Source organism: Esox lucius, chromosome 11 (genome assembly GCF_011004845.1).
Source record: "Esox lucius isolate fEsoLuc1 chromosome 11, fEsoLuc1.pri, whole genome shotgun sequence".
In the NCBI taxonomy this organism is placed as follows: Eukaryota; Metazoa; Chordata; class Actinopteri; order Esociformes; family Esocidae; genus Esox; species Esox lucius.
Window position 1 is genome coordinate 3112963 of NC_047579.1, and position 20077 is coordinate 3133039.

The window sequence follows — 20077 nt, forward strand, 5'->3', positions numbered from 1 at the left end:
ACATTTTTCTTAGCAGTGATTTAGTATGAACTACGCAGCTCTGTTGTCTCAAGCAACTTATTTATGGAGTTACTTTAATTTCATTAAGAATAAACAAAAGTATTAGTATTGCAAACAACATTATTGATCAGTAGATGTTGAGTAGATAAAATCAACATATTTTTTGGAATTTGATAAAGGAACTGCATACAGTGACAATTAAGCTACTAGCAATTTGTATTTGTATGATTACGGTGTGTATTTTTAACTTAAGTTCCATGCCCGGTAGCCCTTCCATGCCCGGTAGCCCTTCCATGCCCGGTAGCCCTTCCATGCCCGGTAGCCCTTCCATGCCCGGTAGCCCTTCCATGCCACGTAGCCCTTCCATGCCACGTAGCCCTTCCATGCCACGTAGCCCTTCTGCTTATTAATGTAGCAAGCCTAGGATTTAGACGGGCTGCTCTGCCCGTTTGACCAATGGAGATGTATTATTTCTGTCTCTCTGTTAACCCGCCCACTGCAACTAAAAAAATCGAGAGCAAAACCAGGGTAACATAAGTAATCAATGATAGGAAAAAAAAACTGTAGCCAAAGACAGAAATGTTTAATTGCATTTGCGTTATAAATGAAAATGATTCCATCTCAAAATTCTTTACATTAATTGTCAAAAGATTTTATTTGCTGTAAATATTTTTTGATCACAATACTTTTTGGTTAATCTTTTCCTTTCAATATCAATAATCTTGTTTGCAATACTTAACCTTTTGTTGACTCTTACTGTAACAAATGTAACCTACTAATTAGCCTTATTTTAACATAACTAACCGAACCATCAACAATCAATCTTAAACATTAGGGGTGTTTCAACAGTTTTTTAGGGAGAACATTGTTTGAATCATCAGCTGGTTATCATTTTATGGATCATATAGGGTCTGAAGAAGTAAGGCGTGATCATTGCATTGAGTGACACACGCAGTAATATTTTAGTCCTGCTTGGTCAATAACCATACTGATTGTGTTTTGGGTTGCTTGTAACTGCTTCGGGTAATGCAAGTTATTGTGCTCTCAGGGGAATAACCTCTGTGTAAATGTAAGAATTTTTTACTATCTTGTGATCATTTTGTTATGCCTGTTTTGTATAATTTCGTAATCATTGTACCTAGACTGTAAATGTAAGCATGGCCCAGCTGTAAAAGAGACCCTGCTCTCAGTTTGTGTTCCTTGGTTTATTTGAAGTATCAGTCTTTAGACACGCAGAGACCCAAGCATTTTTAAATGCTAAAGCACAGTGGGTGTGTCCACCGCGAAAGCAAATTCTGAGCAGGATTTGGTTATATATTTTTTTATTTGACTCTTTCAGTTCTTTTGCCGGTGTATTGGGTCACAGTGTGCAATATCGCTGCAGGCTCAGAAATGAAATGATTCGGGTAATGCATGTGAGATTTTTATGCTCACACCGATTTGCCAATTGTGTGTAGGCTAGTAAGGGGCAACACATCAGTGACTAATCAACAGCTAAAACTGAAGTTGACAGTTTTTCCCCCTAATTGATTTAGATGAATAATCGTTGCAGCCCTACTTTGTAGCAGTGGTAGAAGGAACCATTAGGCCTGAGTTGTTAGGATGCATGGCTTGTCTTATGTTAATTGTCTGTCTGTCTTTCTGTAGGAGGTAGAGCAGTATCTTCTGCGCACGGGGACGGTGGGCAGTCTAGAGAGCTCCCAGTCGGTGCCCTCCATGTCCATCTCAGCCAGCTCCCAGAGCAGCTCTGTCAATAGCTTGGCTGACGGCTCAGACGACAGCAACGAGATGGCCATGATGACGGAGGGCGAGCACACTGTCACCTCCAACTCCTCCATCATTCACCGGCCTATTGTGGGTGTGGGTTTGTATGGGGGTTGTGGTTTGTGTGTGGGTGTGTGGGGGTTGTGGTGTGGGGGTTGTGGTGTGGGGGTTGTGGTGTGGGGGTTGTGGTGTGGGTGTGTGGGGGTTGTGGTGTGGGTGTGTGGGGGTTGTGGTGTGGGTGTGTGGGGGTTGTGGTGTGGGGGTTGTGGTGTGGGTGTGTGGGGGTTGTGGTGTGGGTGTGTGGGGGTTGTGGTGTGGGTGTGTGGGGGTTGTGGTGTGGGTGTGTGGGGGTTGTGGTGTGGGTGTGTGGGGGTTGTGGTGTGGGGGTTGTGGTGTGGGTGTGTGTGGGGGTTGTGGTGTGGGTGTGTGGGGGTTGTGGTGTGGGTGTGTGGGGGTTGTGTGGGGGTTGTGGTGGGGGTTGTGGTGTGGGTGTGTGTGGGGGTTGTGGTGTGGGTGTGTGTGGGGGTTGTGGTGTGGGTGTGTGTGGGGGTTGTGGTGTGGGTGTGTGTGGGGGTTGTGGTGTGGGTGTGTGTGGGGGTTGTGGTGTGGGTGTGTGGGGGTTGTGGTGTGGGTGTGTGGGGGTTGTGGTGTCTGTGTGTGGGGGTTGTGGTGTGGGTGTGTGGGGGTTGTGGTGTGGGGGTTGTGGTGTGGGTGGGGGTTGTGGTTTGTGTGTGTGTGGGGGTTGTGGTGTGGGTGTGTGTGGGGGTTGTGGTGTGGGTGTGTGTGGGGGTTGTGGTGTGGGTGTGGGTGGGGGTTGTGGTGTGGGTGTGTGTGGGGGTTGTGGTGTGGGTGTGTGTGGGGGTTGTGGTTTGTGTGTGTGTGGGGGTTGTGGTTTGTGTGTGTGTGGGGGTTGTGGTTTGTGTGTGTGTGGGGGTTGTGGTTTGTGTGTGTGTGGGGGTTGTGGTTTGTGTGTGTGTGGGGGTTGTGGTTTGTGTGTGTGTGGGGGTTGTGGTTTGTGTGTGTGTGGGGGTTGTGGTTTGTGTGTGTGTGGGGGTTGTGGTGTGGGTGTGTGGGGGTTGTGGTGTGGGTGTGTGTGGGGGTTGTGGTGTGGGTGTGGGTGTGTTTGGGGGTTGTGGTGTGGGTGTGTGTGGGGGTTGTGGTGTGGGTGTGTGTGGGGGTTGTGGTTTGTGTGTGGGTGTGAAGGTGTGTGAAAGGACCTGTTGTGTGTGTCTGGGTTTTGGGGTCAAATCCACTATGATTCTAGATGGCTGTGCTTGTTTGTGGACAATTAGTCCTAAACCCTGTAATGCTTCCTCCTAAGCCTCTAATTCTCTCTTCCTTCTTCTATCTTTCTCCCTTTTTTTCCTGTCTTTCTCCAACTCCCTCCCAGGGTCAGGACAATATCTACGATGACCCGTACCAGCCAGAGATGGATCAGCCACTCCAGCCCTCATCAGCGGCCCGCCGCAGGGCCCACTACCGTAACCGGGACCACTTCGCCACCATCCGCACCGCCTCCCTGGTGAGTACAGCCATCAAATACTTTTGATTAAAAAATGGTGCACAACCTTGTGGTGCTGCAGATAGGCTCAAAAGCGCTCAGGAACTATTTGGCCCCAGGTCTGATTGCCTTTCAATTCAAGCGGCTCTATTGGGACTTTTTTATTTTATTTTTTACTTTGCCAAAGCAATAATAATGTAAAAATAATAAATTAATAGTCTAAAATTTCAGGTAGATGTTACACTAGTTTTTACCAGAATAAATTCATCTTGAATGTTCTGTTACAGGTTGAGTTCTTCTCTCTCACTGACCTCTTTCAAACCTTTTGTCACCCTGCTCCTTCCCCCACATCATGCTTCAGCAACCACATTAAATCCACTGGATGCTATTCACCACTGTGCACTCAGGTTTATCACTGTATTCTGTATCAGCATTTGGGTTGGGCCTCTCTTACTGTGAGGCGTGAGAAAAATGCTCTCTTGATCATTTACAAAGCATTTCTTTAAAAATTGCCTCAATATATATCATCTTTCATTACATGAAAGAGACTCCAGCAGTCTCCACAGAGTTGGGTTGGACTGCTTTCAGATCCTTTGCTCCATACTTATGGAACAAACTGCACATCCAGATTAAGTTAAACACTTTGTCCATTTTAAAAATGTAAAGGGTGATCAATAAGAAGTTGGGAGTGATTGTTTCTGTTTAATTATATTTCTTGGTTTTGTATGTTTTGAAATGTTCTCTCTTTTTTTTGCCGAACCGCGTAAGCGGAGCCTGCTAAGAAGAGTGAATGTCTCTTACTGACTGAGTCACTACCCCTTGTTAAATAGCGTAGTGGTTAGAGAAGCGGACTTGTGAACTATAGGTCCCGAGTTCATTTCTCCTCGCAGGCGAAGCGAATTACGCATTGTGAAATATTCCGTATTGACGTAAAACTGAAACCTCAAACTGTATACGGTTATATTGCGACTGTTTCTGGCATGGAAAAGTTCATCTTCAGTCTCGCTAGCAATTGCTCAATTCTTATGATTATTCCTAGGAAGTAAGTTGATGGTAGTAAGCCTATTAAAGGCTAATAAGCTGTTAAAACGGCCAGTGGCAAAAGCAATACAGTTCATAGACACTATGGTGGAGGTAAACTTTATAAGAAACGTTTGTCAGTTTAACACAATGCTCAATGGAGTCCAGCGACTGCTGTAACGTGTTATCGTCGCTTTTATTGATAGTTATTATATAAACGTAATTCACCAATGAAAGAAAGAAGTATGTTGTTTTGCCATGAAAGAAGAAAATACGTTCTTATGCCATGAAATGAAATAGCTTTGGCAGACTCGCTAGCAATTGCTCAATTCTTATGACTATTCCGGTAAGTTAGTGGATACCTGTAAAGCTTATTACTGACTAATACGCTGTTAAAATGCCCAGTGGCAAACGCAATACCTAGCTGCTATTTGTGGTGGAAGTAAACTTAGTAAGAAACTTTAGTCCGTTTAACTGTATCAATGTCATTCACGAATGGCCAATTAACTATTAAAACAGCCAGTGGCAGAAGAGGATTTGTTCAGGATAGAGACAAGAGGCTATACTGATACTTAGAAAATGTACAGCTTTGTGATGTAGTGGTTAACGACACAGCCTTCCACGTGGGCGACCTGGGTTTCAAATCTTGAGGTGGCAAAATGTTCTATTGCGGGCCGGCTGAACGAGGCTTGCCTGGTTTCTTGTTTTTGTAAGTAAATAGACATGAAAACATGTCTACACATGGCATAGCCTTAAAAATGTCCTGGTGTCAGTCTGTTTTCCCTGTTAAAATAAAGTAAAAATAAATTTGTCCTCCCAGTATTTAAGTTACTACTTTACCTTTATTTCCTTCTTTCTGTTTTTGTTTTTCCCCTACCTAGGTGACACGTCAGATCCAGGAGCATGAGCAAGGCTCTGCGTTGAGGGAACAAATGTCAGGCTACAAGCGGATGAGACGGCAGCACCAGAAGCAGCTGATGGGCTTGGAGAACAAGCTGAAGGCAGAGATGGATGAGCACCAGCTCAGGCTGGACAAGGAGCTGGAGAACCAGAGGAACAGCTTTGGGGCAGAAGCCGACAAGTTGGGCAAGAAGCACCAGGCCATCCTGGAGAAGGAGGTGAGCGGAAAGGTGGAGGAGACTATTGGTGGAGTTAAGGAAAAAGATCATTAGCCCATCCTGGACTAAGAGGACAGGAAGAGAAGGGGGTGGTCGTAAAGATGTAGAGGAATAGAGCCTAGCGGTTAAACCATCTGAACAGTAACCAAAACTTGATCAAATCCCTCAAGCTGGCAAGGTGAATAATCTGCCCTCTTCCTGAACCAGGCAGTTAACCCTTATGGGCCCTATAATTGGTACGGGTTATAGAGTGGCTCCTTTATGTGGCTTTGGATATGAATACATTTTAAAACAGATGGAGGCATAACTGAAGAACAGAGTTATAGAAGAGTAGCCTTTTTATTTCTCCATCTGTTCTCTCCAGACCAAGGCGGCCCTAGCGGAGGAGAAGAAGTTCCAGCAGCATATCCTGGGCCAGCAGAAGAAAGAGCTGACCAGTCTCCTGGAATCCCAGAAACGCCAGTACCGCCAGCGCAAGGATCAGCTCAAAGAGGTGCTTATATGGCCTTTTAACCACAAACCAGCTGTACTCTCAGAGGCACATAGGCCCACCCAAAAGAGAATGGTGTCACCCTATAACTCTTCCCTTTGTTGTTTTGCGTGGCTAGTGTCACCCTTTTACCCTTCCCTGTTTTCGTTTCTTCAACGAAACAAAAATTGATATAGAAAGAGATCTCACATGCATCTCTCCTCCAATGCCCTTTCTTCCAGGAACTGAATGAGAACCAGTCGACTCCTAAGCGGGAGAAGCAGGAGTGGCTGGTGCGCCAGAAGGAGTGTCTCCAGCAACTCCAGGCGGAGGAGGAGGCGGGGCTTCTTAGGAGACAGCGACAGTACTATGAGCTCCAGTGTCGCCAGTATAAGAGGAAGATGCTGCTGGCACGGCACAACCTGGAGCAGGACCTGCTCAGAGAGGTACACCCCCTAACCCCCCTGAATCCACCCCCTCAGCACTGGTGGTGATGCTATCCTCCTAGTTATCCCCAGCAATTAATTTGGTGGCTATGCCATGTTAACTGGTGCAGGAAATGAACAATTGTGTTGGTGCACTAATAACCTGCAAATTTCCTTTTCTTTCAAAGGAAATGTTTTTGTTTACGCATTTCCTACCTTTCTGACTCTGTCGTTTGCTAAATCTTTATTCTTCTTTTCTGTCTTTCTCAAACTCTTTGTCTTTTTTTGCTATTTTTGCCACACTGTGTAAGCCAAAGTCTCTTACTGAGTGACTGACTGACTTAGTACCCCTTGTTAAATAGCATGGTGGTTAGACACGCAAACTGCCATTCATGGGAACGGTGTTCGAGTCTCGATGCAGTCAAAACAAATGCATTAGGATTTGTTCAGGATAGACAAAAACTTGAGGCTGGCTGTAGGGGTGGGACTATATGAGAATTTCATGCCACGATTATACTTGCCAAAATTATCTCGATTAATGATTTTATCACAATTAATAACAATACCAATAACTCTGGTTTCTAGCTCAAAACAGCTGATTAGATATTCTTCCAATACATTAATATTGTTCTTGTGCATATAAAAACTAATTACAGTAAAATAATATCAAATGTTTTTAAAAATTAACTAACTATAATAATCTGTAAATGTGTATGGTTGCCAGCTTTATTCATTCGACAATTCATTGCAGAGGATGTTATGTGGCATTTAGAATTGCCATTTGTACTGCCTTTGCCTTCATTGCACATCTATGTATTGCACATCTGTATGTCACATTTGTAACATACATTATACTTAACATTATACATAACAAAAATCCAGAAAAACACATTGTATGATTTTTAAATAATTAATTAATTAATAATTATTGCATGACATAAGTATTTGATTACCTACGAACCAGTAAGAATTCCGGCTCTCACTGACCTGTTAGTTTTTCTTTAAGAAGCCCTCCTGTTCTCCACTCATTACCTGTTCTCCACTCGTTCCCTGTATAAAAGACACCTGTCCACACACTCAAAAAAACTGACTCCAACCTCTCCACAATGGCCAAGACCAGAAAGCTGTGTAAGGACATCATGGATACAATTGTAGACATGCACAAGGCTGGGATGGGCTACAGGACAATAGGCAAGCAGCTTGGTGAGAAGGCAACAACTGTTGGCGCAATTATTAGAAAATGGAAGAAGTTCAAGATGTCGGTCAATCTCCCTCGGTCTGGGGCTCCATGCAAGATCTCACCTCGTGGGGCATCAGTGATCATGAGGAAGGTGAGGGATCAGCCCAGAACTACACAGCAGGACCTGGTCAATGACCTGAAGAGAGCTGGGACCACAGTCTCAAAGAAAACCATTAGTAACACACTACGCCATCATGGATTAAAATCCTTCAGCGCACGCAAGGTCCCCCTGCTCAAGCCAGCGCATGTCCAGGCCCGTCTGAAGTTTGCCAATGATCATCTGAATGATCCAGAGGATGAATGGGAGAAGGTCATGTGGTCTGATGAGACAAAAATGTAGCTTTTTGGTTTAAACTCCACTCGCCGTGTTTGGAGGAAGAAGAAGGATGAGTACAACCCCAAGAACACCAGCCCAACCGTGAAGCATGGAGGTGGAAACATAATTCTTTGGGGATGCTTTTCTGCAAAGGGGACAGGATGACTGCACTGTATTGAGGGGAGGATGGATCGCGAGATCTTGGCCAACTACCTCCTTTCCTCAGTAAGAGCATTGAAGATGGGTCGTGGCTGGGTCTTATAGAAAATCTTTGGAGGGATGCTGAAAGTATTGCCCAGCGACAGCCCCGAAACCTGAAGGATCTGGAGAAGGTCTGTATGGAGGAGTGGGCCAAAATCCCTGCTGCAGTGTGTGCAAACCTGGTCAAGAACTACAGGAAACGTATGATCTCTGTAATTGCAAACAAAGATTTCTTTACCAAATATTAACTTCTGCTTTTCTGATGTATCAAATACTTATGTCATGCAATAAAATGCAAATTAATTACTTAAAAATAATAGAATGATTTTCTGGATTTTTGTTTTAGATTCCATCACTCACAGTTGACGAGTACCTATGATAAATATTATAGACTTCTACATGCTTTGTAAGTAGCAAAATCGGCAGTGTTATCAAATACTTGTTCTCCCCACTGTATATGTATAATAATTTATATCCTTATATTTTCTACATTTTGCATGCATCTCTCGTAGCTGCATGTCTTCTGGGATAATTATTATTGGTTTGTTTGAGCTCAACATTGTTCCAAATTTCATGGCATCAACAAGTTGGGACAAGGCCATAATTACCACTGTGTGGCATCCCCTCTTCTTTTTATAACAGACTGCAAATGTCTGGGGACTGAGGTGACCAGTTGCTCAAGTTATGAATAGGAATGTTGTCCCATTCTTGTCTAATACAGGCTTCTAGTTGATCAACAGTCTTAGATCTTCTTCGTCGCACCTTCCTCTTTATGATGCGCCAATGGTTTTCTATGGGTGAGAGATCTGGACTGCAGGCTGGCCATTTCAGTACCCGGATCCTTCTTCTATGCAGCCATGACATTGTAATTGACATTGTAGATACGGCTTCTTTTTTGACCTATAGAGTTGTAGCCGGCAACAGCGAATGGCACGGTGGATTGTGTTCACCGACAATGTTTTCTGGAAGTATTCCTGAGCCCATGTTGTGATTTCCATTACAGTATCATTCCTGTATGTGATGCAGTGCCGTCTGAGGGCCCGAAGACCACAGGCATCCAGTATGGTTTTCCGGCCTTGACCCTTACACACAGAGTGTTCCAGATTCTCTGAATCTTTGGATGATATTATGCACTGTAGATGATAACTTCAAAAAAAATTCTCTGAGAAACTCCTTTCTGATATTGCTCCACTATTTTTCGCCGCAGCATTGGTGATCCTCTGCCCATCTTGACTTCTGAGAGACACTGCCACTCTGAGAGGGTCTTTTTATACCCAATCATATTGCCAATTGACATAATAAGTTGCAAATTGGTCCTGCAGCTGTTCCTTATCTGTACATTTAACTTTTCCGGCCTCTTATTGCTACCTGTCCCAACTTTTTTGGAATGTGTAGCTCTCATGAAATCCAAAATGAGCCAATATTTGGCATCCATCCATCATCTTCCGCTTATCCGGGGCCAGGTCGCGGGGGCAGCAGTCTAAGCAGAGATGCCCAGACTTCCCTCTCCCCAGACACTTCCTCCAGCTCTTCCGGGGGGACACCGAGGCGTTCCCAGGCCAGCCGGGAGACATAGTCCCTCCAGCGTGTCCTAGGTCTTCCCCGGGGTCTCCTCCCGGTGGGACGGTACCGGAACACCTTCCCAGGAAGGCGTTCCCGGAGGAATCCGAAACAGATGCCCAAGCCACCTCAGCTGACCTCTCTCGATGTGGAGGAGCAGCAGCTCTACTCTGAGCTCCTCCTGGATGACCGAGCTTCTCACCCTATCTCTAAGGGATCGCCCAGCCACCCTGTGGAGAAAGCAATTTTCGGCCGCCTGTATCCGGGATCTTGTCCTTTCGGTCATGATAAAGCTCATGACCATAGATGAGAGTAGGAACGTAGATTGACCAGTATATCGAGAGCATCGCCTTGCGGCTCAGCTTTCTTCACCACGACAGACCGATACATCGACCGCATTACTGCAGAAGCTGCACCGATCCGTCTGCAGTATTTTGCATGACATTACAAAATGTCTCACTTTCAACATTCGATATGTTATCGAATGTTGAAAGTAATTTTCGCCTGAAGGTTTTGTGCCAAAATTGCCTAGTATTTGGAATATGTTCATAATTCCCTCCACCCTGACTAAGGGCCCGGTTTCAGCTGAAGAAATCCGCCCCAAAGCATGTTGCTTCCACCACCATGCTTCACTGTGGGTATGGTGTTCTTTAGGTGTTGTGCAGTGTTGTTTTTGTGCCAAACATACCTTTTGGAATTTGGCCAAAAAGTTCAACATTGGTTTCACCAGACCATAACACATTTTCAGACGTGCTTTTGGGAGACTTGATGTTTGTTTTTGCAAACTTCGGCCAAGGATGTTTTTCCTCGGCTTTAGTCTTCCCACCCTACCCCACAGCCCATTCATATGAAGAATACGGGAGATTGTTGTCACATGTAGCACACAGCCAGTACTTGCCAGAAATTCCTGCAGTTCCTTTAATGTTGCTGTATGCCTCTTGGAATGCTCCCTGAACAGTTTTCATCTCGTCTTTTCATCAATTTTGGAGGGACATCCAGTTCTTGGTAATGTCTTTGTTGTGACATATTTTCTCTACTTGATGATTCCTGTCTTCACTATTTTCCATGGTATATCTAATGCTTTGGAAATTCTTTTTTTTACCCTTCTCCTGACTGATATATTTTAACAATGAGATCCCTCTGATGCTTTGGAAGCTCTCTGCGGGCCATGGATTTTGCTCTGAGATATAACTAAGAAAATGTCAGGAAAATCCTACAAGAACAGCTGAACTTTATTTTTGATTAATCAGTGTCACTTTAAATGATGGCAGGTGTGTAATTACTTTTATTTAACATGAGTTTGAATGTGATTGGGTAATTCTGAACACAGCCACATCCCCAGTTATAAGAGGGTGTGCACACTTATGGAACCAGGTTATTATAAGGTTTTTATTTTTCATTTTTCCCCCTCGAAGATTTCAGTTGGTTTTTCAATTGAATTGTTCACATTATAGGTCACATTAAAAGTGGTAAATATTCTGACATTGTTTTACATCACAAAAACCTGGCTTTTTAACAGGGGTGTGTAGACTTTTTATATCCACTGTATATTGAATGTTTCTGTGTTTTTGAAGTTCATTTTCAGTCTCACTAGCAATTGCTCTGTTCTTTTGACTATTGCAAGTAGTAAGTTAGTAGGTACTAGTAAGCTTATTACTGCCTAATGAGCTGTTAAAACAGCCAGTGGTAAAAGCCATACAGTTCATAGATGCGGTTTGTGGTGGAGGTAAACTTAATAAGAAACAGTTATCAGTTTAACACAATGCTTAATGGTGTTTAGCGAAATATTCAAACTTGGGGTGATGTTAATGCATGACAATATGATCTAATGTCGAGGCGCTATATCGGCACACGTATAGCTTAGTGGCGTAGTGGTTAAAGACACAGCCTGTCACATAGGAGATCCAGCGAGGGCACCAACATTCATCCCTTCTAATCGTGGGCCGGCCGAATTAGGCTTGCCTGGTTCCTTTTCTTGTTTATTTATAAAAATGTTAACAATATTTAGCCAACACTTTGTGTAATATAAGAACCAATTAGTGTAAATAAGAACCAATTCAAATTTACACCAATTCTCAATTTTATATTTTTCTCTGTTTTCTCTCTGCCCGTCCCTCCCAGGACCTAAACAAGAAGCAGACCCAGAAGGACCTGGAGTGTGCCATGCTCCTCCGGCACCACGAGTCCACCCAGGAGCTGGAGTTCCGGCAGCTGGGCGCTGTGCAGCGCACGCGGGCTGACCTGATCCGCACACAGCACCAAACGGAACTCACCAACCAAATGGAGTACAACAAGCGGCGCGAGCAGGAGCTCCGTCAGAAGCACACAGTGGAGGTTCGCCAGCAGCCCAAGAGCCTCAAGGTGAAGGGGTGTGGGGTTGGCATGGGAGATTTGTTCTGTATCTCGAAACCTAGGGGTCTGTGCAACAAATCTGCCTCGTTTGGTTGGGCCATTTAGCCAAATTAGTTTATAAATGTGGTCCAGATGTGGTTTAGTTTGTAAATGTTGTCAGACATGGTTTAGTATATAGATGTGGTCTGGATGTTGTTTAGTTTATCAGTGTGGTCCAGACGTTGTATAATTGTTGTCCAGACATGGTTTAGTTTATAAATGTGGCCTGGATGTGGTTTAGTTTATAAATGTTGTCCAGGCATGGTGTAGTTAATGTGGTCCAGACGTGGTATAGTTTATAAATGTGGTCCAAATGTGGATTCGTTTATGAATGGGGTCCAGACGTGGTATAGTTAATCAATGTGTTTGGGTCAACCATGTCAAATATAGGCTTATATGCTAAAGTATATGCAGCTGCTGATAATATGAATATTGTATATAAACTGCTCAAATAAATTAAGGGAACACGTAATCATCACAATATAACACCAAGTCAATTAAACTTCAGGCAAATATCAAACTGTCCAGTCAGGAAGCATAAGTGATTGTGAATTAATGCCATCTGTTTTGGTGCAAATGAAAGTGACAACAGGTGCACTGTAAAGGCAACATCTTGACAACCCCAAAAAGGGAATGGTTTTGCAGGTGGTGGCCACAGACAGTTGGTCTCTCTTTATCCTTCCTGACTGATTCTTCTCTAGTTTAGCATTTGTCCTTGTCCCTACTGGTAGCATGATGTGGTACCAGCAGCCCATTCAGGTGGCACAGGCTTTCCAGCTCCTCCAGGATGGCACATCCATACGTGGCGTTGCAAGAAGGTTTGCTCTCCCAGTACAGTCTCAAGAGCATGGAGATGCCAGGAGACGGGCCGTTACACGAGTAGAGCTGAGTAGAGCTGAATAGGGCCGTAGACGGGCATCAACCCAGCAGCAAAACTGGAATCTTCTCCTTGGTATTAGGAGGAACAGAAAGAGCACTAACAGAGCCCTACAAAATGACCTCCAGCAGGCTACTGGTGTGCAACTGTCAGAAACGGACTCCGTGAGGGTGGCATCAGGGCGCAGTGTCCTCAAGGGGACCTGTGCTTGCAGCCCAGCACCGTGCAACTCAATTGACATTGGCCAGAGAACACCAGAATTGTCAGGTCCACCAGTGGCTCCCTGTTCTCTTCACAGGTCAGAGCAGGTTCACAATGAGAACATGTGACAGACCTTAACAAGTCTGGAGACACCGTGGTGGACCTTATGCTGGCTGCAACATCATCCAACATGACCAGTTTGGTGGTGGGTCGGTGATGGTCTGGGGAGGCATATCCTTGGAGGGTCGCACAGACCTCCACGTGCTAACCAACGGTACCCTGAATGCTGTTAGGTGCCGGGATGAAATCCTCAGACCCATCGTCAGACCTTGATGTTGATGCAGTAGGCCCTGAGTTCCTCCTGGTCCAGGACAATGCCCGGCTTCATGTAGCCAGTGTGTGTAGGTAGTTCCTGGATGACGAAGGCATTGATGCTATTGTCCGGACCTCAAGTTCCCCACACCTGAATCAAGGTGAAGAACTCTGGGATATTATGTATTATGCATCTGACGCTGCCTAGTAGTGCCACAGACAGTCCAGGAGCTCACTGATGCCCTGATCCAGGTCTGGGAGGAGATCCCCCAGGACACCTTCCGCCATCTCATCAGGAGCAAGCCCAGACATTGTCGGGAGTGCCATACACACAATTGAGTCACATTACGAGTTGCTGCTATGAAATTCATACAAGTTTGAACAGCCTGTGATTTTAATTGTTTACTTTGACTTTTGATGTTTGTTTGAATCATTGACTATTATTATGTAATTTTGTTCTCTACATATTGCACAATGTTCAGTAAAGATTTTGATCGTTAATATATTTCCTTCGTCAACACCCGAAGTGTGATTTAAGTGTTCCCTTTTTTTTGCAGTGTATTAAAACAATTTAGCAGCATTAATAGAAATGTCTGCTGATCTTAACTGTTCCACTTCTCCTTCCATTACTCCCTTTTTTCCCTTCCTCTCCTCAGTCCAAAGAGCTACAAATCAAGCGTCAGTTCCAGGACACGTGCAAGATCCAGACCCGTCAGTACAAAGCCCTGCGCAACCACCTGCTGGAGAGCACGCCCAAGGCCGACCACAAGGCAGTGCTCAAGAGACTGAAGGAAGAGCAGACGCGGAAGCTGGCCATCCTGGCCGAGCAGTATGACCACTCTATCAACGACATGCTGTCCACACAGGCTGTGAGTAAGGCAAGGACCCTATCGCGCACCTCCTACACGTACCCTAACAACACAAACACACAATTTATTCCATCTTTCTAAGGACCAAAAATGCTTGAACATTAAAACACAATTTTTCCTAACCACAAAAACCTTATTAATTTTATCCCCAAATCTATACCTTACTCCTAACCCTCATTTTAAAGCCGTAGCCTATTTCAAACAGTTATTTTAACCCCTAAACCAAATAAATCTTATTTTGTAAGTCAGGACCTACCAAATGCCCTAACTTCCCCTAATATATATACAGCTCTGGAAAACACTGACACCACTGCACCTTGTCTTTCCTTTCCAAAAAAGTTGAAAAGGAAAGTTTTGGGTGAGGGACAGAAGCGTTCAATTTGTGGTTGTCTCTTAATTTTAATCCCTCTGTTCCTCACTGAAAACTTTCCTTTTCAACTTTTCTGGAAAGGAAAGAAAAAGGTGCAGTGGTTTCTCATTTTTTCCAGAGCTGTATATTTTTATAAAGTAACAAGGATACACACACACATAACAGCAATGTCTAAGCTAAGCGCGAAGACCACAGAGAAAATGTGGCCTTAGAAAAGTGGGATTTGTAGTCCATGTGTCCCCCAACAAACTGCCCAGCGGGCCAGGGTTTGCTGTATTGACGCCCGCCTCCCTCCTGCACCTCTAGCTGCGATTGGACGAGACCCAGGAGGCGGAGTACCAGGTGCTGCGCATGCAGTTGCAGCAGGAGTTGGAGCTGCTTAATGCCTACCAGAGCAAGATCAAGATTCACACCGACTCACAACACGAGAGGGAGGCCAAGGACCTGGAGCAGAGGGTGTCCATTCGCCGGGCCCTGCTGGAACAAAGGGTGAGGGGGGTGGAGGGGGTAACATGGGGAATGAGGAGGAGGTGTGGGAGAGATCAGAGACAAAGATAAAGAGAGGTTTCAACTTCACCATGTAGAGAGCTACCCTTCTGTAGATTCTAATCGAGGAACAGGTTTGGAGTTAGAATCCACAGGAAGGTGTTCGTGTGTGCGCGTGGAAGTTGTTTATTCTGTTGGCTGTTAAAATGTCAACTGTTTAACTATACACCAACATTTCCATGAGTAATGTTGATTGGGCCTCAAGAGATGATTGGGACACATTCGATTTGTAATTGTTTTTTGTTTGTAATGTATTTTCTCCTCTGTTATCTCTCCCTTGGGCCCGCCCCCCTAGATTGAGGAAGAGATGCTGTCACTGCAGAATGAGCGTTCGGAGCGTATCCGCACACTGCTGGAGCGCCAGGCCCGAGAGATTGAGGCCTTTGACACAGAGAGCATGCGCCTGGGTTTCAGCAATATGGCCCTGACAGGCATCCCAGCCGAGGCATTCAACCAGGGCTACCCCAACCCCAGCCCTTCCCCCGGCCCTGGAGGTTGGCCCTCCCGCCCTGTCCCTCGCTCCGGAAGCCATTGGAGCCACGGCGTGCAGAACTCTGTGGCGACCCCCTCTTGGCGTAGCCAGAACAGCAGCGGGTTCGGCCGTGCCGAGTCTGTCTCATCGTCACATGGCCTGGGGAGAGACAGTGAAATTAACATGAGCGGCCGGGGCCACTCTTCCAATTCGTCTTCCTCATCTTCCCACCACCATCATCATCACCAGCAGCAGCTGCCGCAGCAACAAAAGTACCTCCCGCAGCAGTATCACAGCCACCACCAGAGCACACCACACCTGTACCGAGAGAGCCGGGAGCGGGAGGACCGTGAGAGGGAGAGAGAGTGGGGAGGTGGTGGAGGACACCACCACCACCAGCACCATCACCACGGCAGCGGCGCTCATCACCAGCACCTCTCCTCTCACGCGTCAGCCCAGTCATTGGCCCTCCTGCCGCCGCCTCCTCCCCCTCCGCCCATCTCCCTCTACTCGTCCTCGCCACCCTCCTCCTCCTCCTCCTCATCCTCCCAAGGAGGGGGCTATGGCGGCCTGGTGGCCCGTGGCCCAAGTCTGATGGCTCTGAGAAACAGCCCCCAGCCGCTGAGGAGGACAGCCTCGGGGGGGCCCGGTGGGCCAGGGGGAGGCGAAGGGGGTTTGAGCCGGAGCACGTCAGTCACCTCACACATCTCCAACGGCTCACACCTCTCCTATTCCTAAAGGAGGAACTTCAGCATCAGGCTCTGCCCCTCATGGCTTTGAGGGGCAGGGGCCAAGAGAACAAACCAACTCCGCCCCCTTCAGAGGCTTGTTATAGAATTAAAACCTTGATTAGGATGTTGTTTGAAAATTGCCACAACTTATGCAGATATGGGGAACGGGGGTGAATGTCCCTGCCGTTTCTATAAACGGTGGTGGTGGAGCAGGAACTGCTTTACCACTCTAAATGGTGGAGCCAAAGCAGGTGCACGCTTCCTATCGGTCAGGGGGATCTTTTTTATTTGGGATGAGCTCATCTCTCTCGTATCTTCAGGGGTTTACGTATGGGAGGGGGCTGGTTTTTTATCTTTAAGGTCAAAGTTCAGATCGGGCCAGCCACCATTAGGGGTAAGTAGAGAAGACGCACTGCTTAGAGCAGACAGACGATGTAGAGTATTATGTCATTACAAATGGAAGCATACTGGTGGGAGAAAATGTTTTTAAAGGATAGTTTTAACTGTTAGTGGTAGGTTTCTCTGCTGACATCACACACATCAACAGAAATCAATCAATGAATGGATGTAGAGATGAAACTTAACTCTAAAGGGGGTGCTTAAAGATGGTTATGATTATGTACATAATGTGGAAACTTAAGACGAGGAATTATAGTTACATGCAACGGGTCTATCTCCATTTACAGCAAAGCCGGAGATGGGGAACCTATTTCTTTAAGAACCATATTTCTTTTTTGGGGGGGTTAGTAGGATTCTCAAGTATATTTGAAATGTAACACTGCCATCCAGTGGCTCGACTGACCCAAGACAACTCTGCCACTGCCCTTTAAACTCTCTTAAAGGGATGCTGCCATGGAGTTATTTTGAGTGAGCCGATACAATTTCCCTGCGGACATTCTGGAAAGTAGATGCGTGTACAGCGCTGAATGCTTGTTTAGTGTTTTCCCCTTTGACTCTTGACCCAATTCCGGGCGCAGCAGCCTTATAGGTGTGCAGTCCCGTGTGTGTAGATATGGTGTACATGTGCATAAAACAGTTATTTCAGTTGCAATGCATGAAAGTAATGTACAGAAAGCATTTGTATTCATACACGCACACTCCTTTGTTTATAGAAATACATAGAATATAATACCTGTCAGGCATTTGACAGTAATATTGAAGATTGTTCACTGTCCAACACTTTTGTCCTACATTGTACTTAGTGTACATAAAAGCACTAACTCCAAAACGCTGATAGAGTAATAACGATAATAATTTGGACATGGGAATTGTTAAAGAATTTGGAAATAGTTTTGAGGGAAAATATTGTTGTCTTTTTTATTTCTACTACTATAGCAGTTGTAATATTTATGTTATGCACACTAATATTTTTATTTTATACGTTTTATTTTTTCTTTTAATTGCCAATGTTTGACCACTAGGTGGAAAGTAAGAGCAACATGTTACTGTGATGGAGCGCTATAAAAGACAAAAAAAATATTTTATTTTTAATAGGAGACAAAAAAAGACTCTTTCCACTAGCATTCCCTATATGGTCTCAGGGTCCGAGTCTGCTGGGCAGTGCATTGCCACTAACGTTTGTAATGTTGTAGAGCCAGTGTTAAATGTGGACGGGACCGTTCACATTTTTAACTGTATGTATAAATATATGGAATTATAGACAGTGTCTCCTAAAGCCTCTGTAATCCAGCACGTTTTTGTGCCATGTAGTACCTCACGACTCTTGTGGTTTGTGTCGACACAAACCAATCAAGCTATTTGATTGTACATTACTACTACTACTACTACTACTCCTACTACTACTACTACTACTACTACTACTACTACTACTCAACTTATCCTCTACAGGTCTAGAGCTACACCCCACCAGACATTTGCCAAACCGATCAGTTGATATCATTTGAAGAAAAAAGTAGTATATACAGCGAAGAATGATCAGTAGTTTTATTAAAGTCTGTTTGAATAATACAATGTATTTTCTTCCCCCTTCCTTGATATTTCTGTATTGATAAGACTTTTTTTTTTTTTTTTTTAAGTATTCCAAGTGGGTCCTAGATCTTGTAAGAGACAATTGTCTACTTTTGGCTACAAAAGCACACTGCCTGCTATAAAAAGCACCAACATGACAATAAAATGGTGGGGTGGTAAACATTGGTTTCAAGGGTGCATTATTAATAACCCCAAGTTACCTCAAGACACTACCAGGGTTGTTTACTTCAGTTTACACTATGGAACAAGCTGGATTCGTTTGCAGAGGATCACATTTTTTTGGGCGGGGTTGGGACGCATGGTTAAAGTTGATGGGACAGAGAAAGTGGGTTGTTGCAGCTTACATGTCTTGGTGAACGTTAATTCTGTCAAACAAAATGTTTTATATGCTTAATCTGAAGCCAACAGAACCTAAAAGAGAGGGACCTACCTGAAGTAGGTCCTATCAGTGGCCATGGAACGGTTCAAAGTCCATCTTCATGAATGCATTGTTTGAAGATGTTGTTAGAGAATCAGGAAGAAAATGATAGAGGAACAATTGACCATTAAACACATTGAGTTTCTGTTAAGTTTCACAACATTTTGTTTGACAAATAGTCCTCATACGTATGTTTAGTCAGAGGGGTGGGTTTCATTAGTTAAAAGTAGTTCCTCCAAATCCTTCACTGACGTAAAAAATGCAGCACAGGTAAAAAATAACGTTTTGGGTGGATGCAGTTAGACATTCACTTCAAACAGATGAGGGAACTCCTAAGACTATTGAGATACACCTGGGATGGTTGGTGTAGGGCAACAAGGATTATGAATGAGAGAATGCGTGTGTTTGTATGCATGTGTGCATCTAATTGAAAGAGGAGGGATGGATTACTTATGTACATTTGAGAGGCCAAGTTATGTTCAGGTTAAATGCAGAGTGGAGGAGTGTTACAGAATTTGTTGTACAGAAACAATGATTTTGAAAAAATAAAAAAAGGAAAAAATATTTTTCTTGGTGGCGTTTTCATTTGTTTGTACTTGGATGGCCACACTACATTGGTTGAAATATGAAATTCATCTAGTGCCAAGTTATAATCAAGGTCATAACAAACCAGTAGAAACCAATATGATCTATCGGCTGCAGGCCTCTAAAAATGTTAAACAGTATATACAGTACATTTATTGATTTAACCTTAGGAAATGGACTCCTTCAATTGACATTTGGTGACACTTTATTTGCCACTAATATCTCCAGTTTGTAAAGAGGATTTTGAACTGCACAGAAAGTTGTAGAGTTGTGTGATGGTGTTGGCGAACCAAAGCTAGCCCCACAGTAAGGGTCTATGGTGCTGGACAGGCAGTCACTGAAGACGCATACCTGAACGAAGAGAAATGAAACATTGATGGATAAACTCAGTAATATTTATTGCTAAAAAATTTATTTACACAATTCTCGACATTCACTGTATATATTCCTGGAAACCAAATTATGTCATTGATATTTGTAGTTTAGCCTAAAGCAGAACAGGAAATACACTCACCTAAAGGATTATTAGGAATACTAATACTGTGTTTGACCCCCTTTCGCCTTCAGAATTGCCTTAATTCTACGTGGCATTGATTCAACAAGGTGCTGAAAGCATTCTTTAGAAATGTTGGCCCATATTGATAGGATAGCATCTTGGAGTTGATGGAGATTTGTGGGATGCACATCCAGGGCACGAAGCTC

The 20077-nt window shown here is 44.4% G+C and overlaps 1 protein-coding gene across 3 annotated transcripts in view; it reads left to right on the plus strand.

The window, feature by feature from the left end:
* The window catches only part of taok2a (TAO kinase 2a), a 46026-nt gene extending 26683 nt beyond the window's left edge, over window positions 1-19343 (plus strand). For 2 of the 3 annotated variants that reach the window (XM_034295188.1, XM_010900995.4), the window contains exons 12-20: window positions 1648-1854; window positions 3155-3286; window positions 5167-5403; window positions 5768-5896; window positions 6115-6318; window positions 11736-11975; window positions 14052-14273; window positions 14941-15123; window positions 15476-19343. In XM_034295188.1, coding sequence (XP_034151079.1) covers window positions 1648-1854; window positions 3155-3286; window positions 5167-5403; window positions 5768-5896; window positions 6115-6318; window positions 11736-11975; window positions 14052-14273; window positions 14941-15123; window positions 15476-16390 — 2469 coding nt within the window. In that variant the 3' untranslated portion in view covers window positions 16391-19343. The remainder of the gene's footprint in view (window positions 1-1647; window positions 1855-3154; window positions 3287-5166; window positions 5404-5767; window positions 5897-6114; window positions 6319-11735; window positions 11976-14051; window positions 14274-14940; window positions 15124-15475) is intronic. The other variant, XM_010900996.4, reaches the window with a different exon arrangement.
* The last annotated feature ends 734 nt before the right edge of the window (window positions 19344-20077 follow it).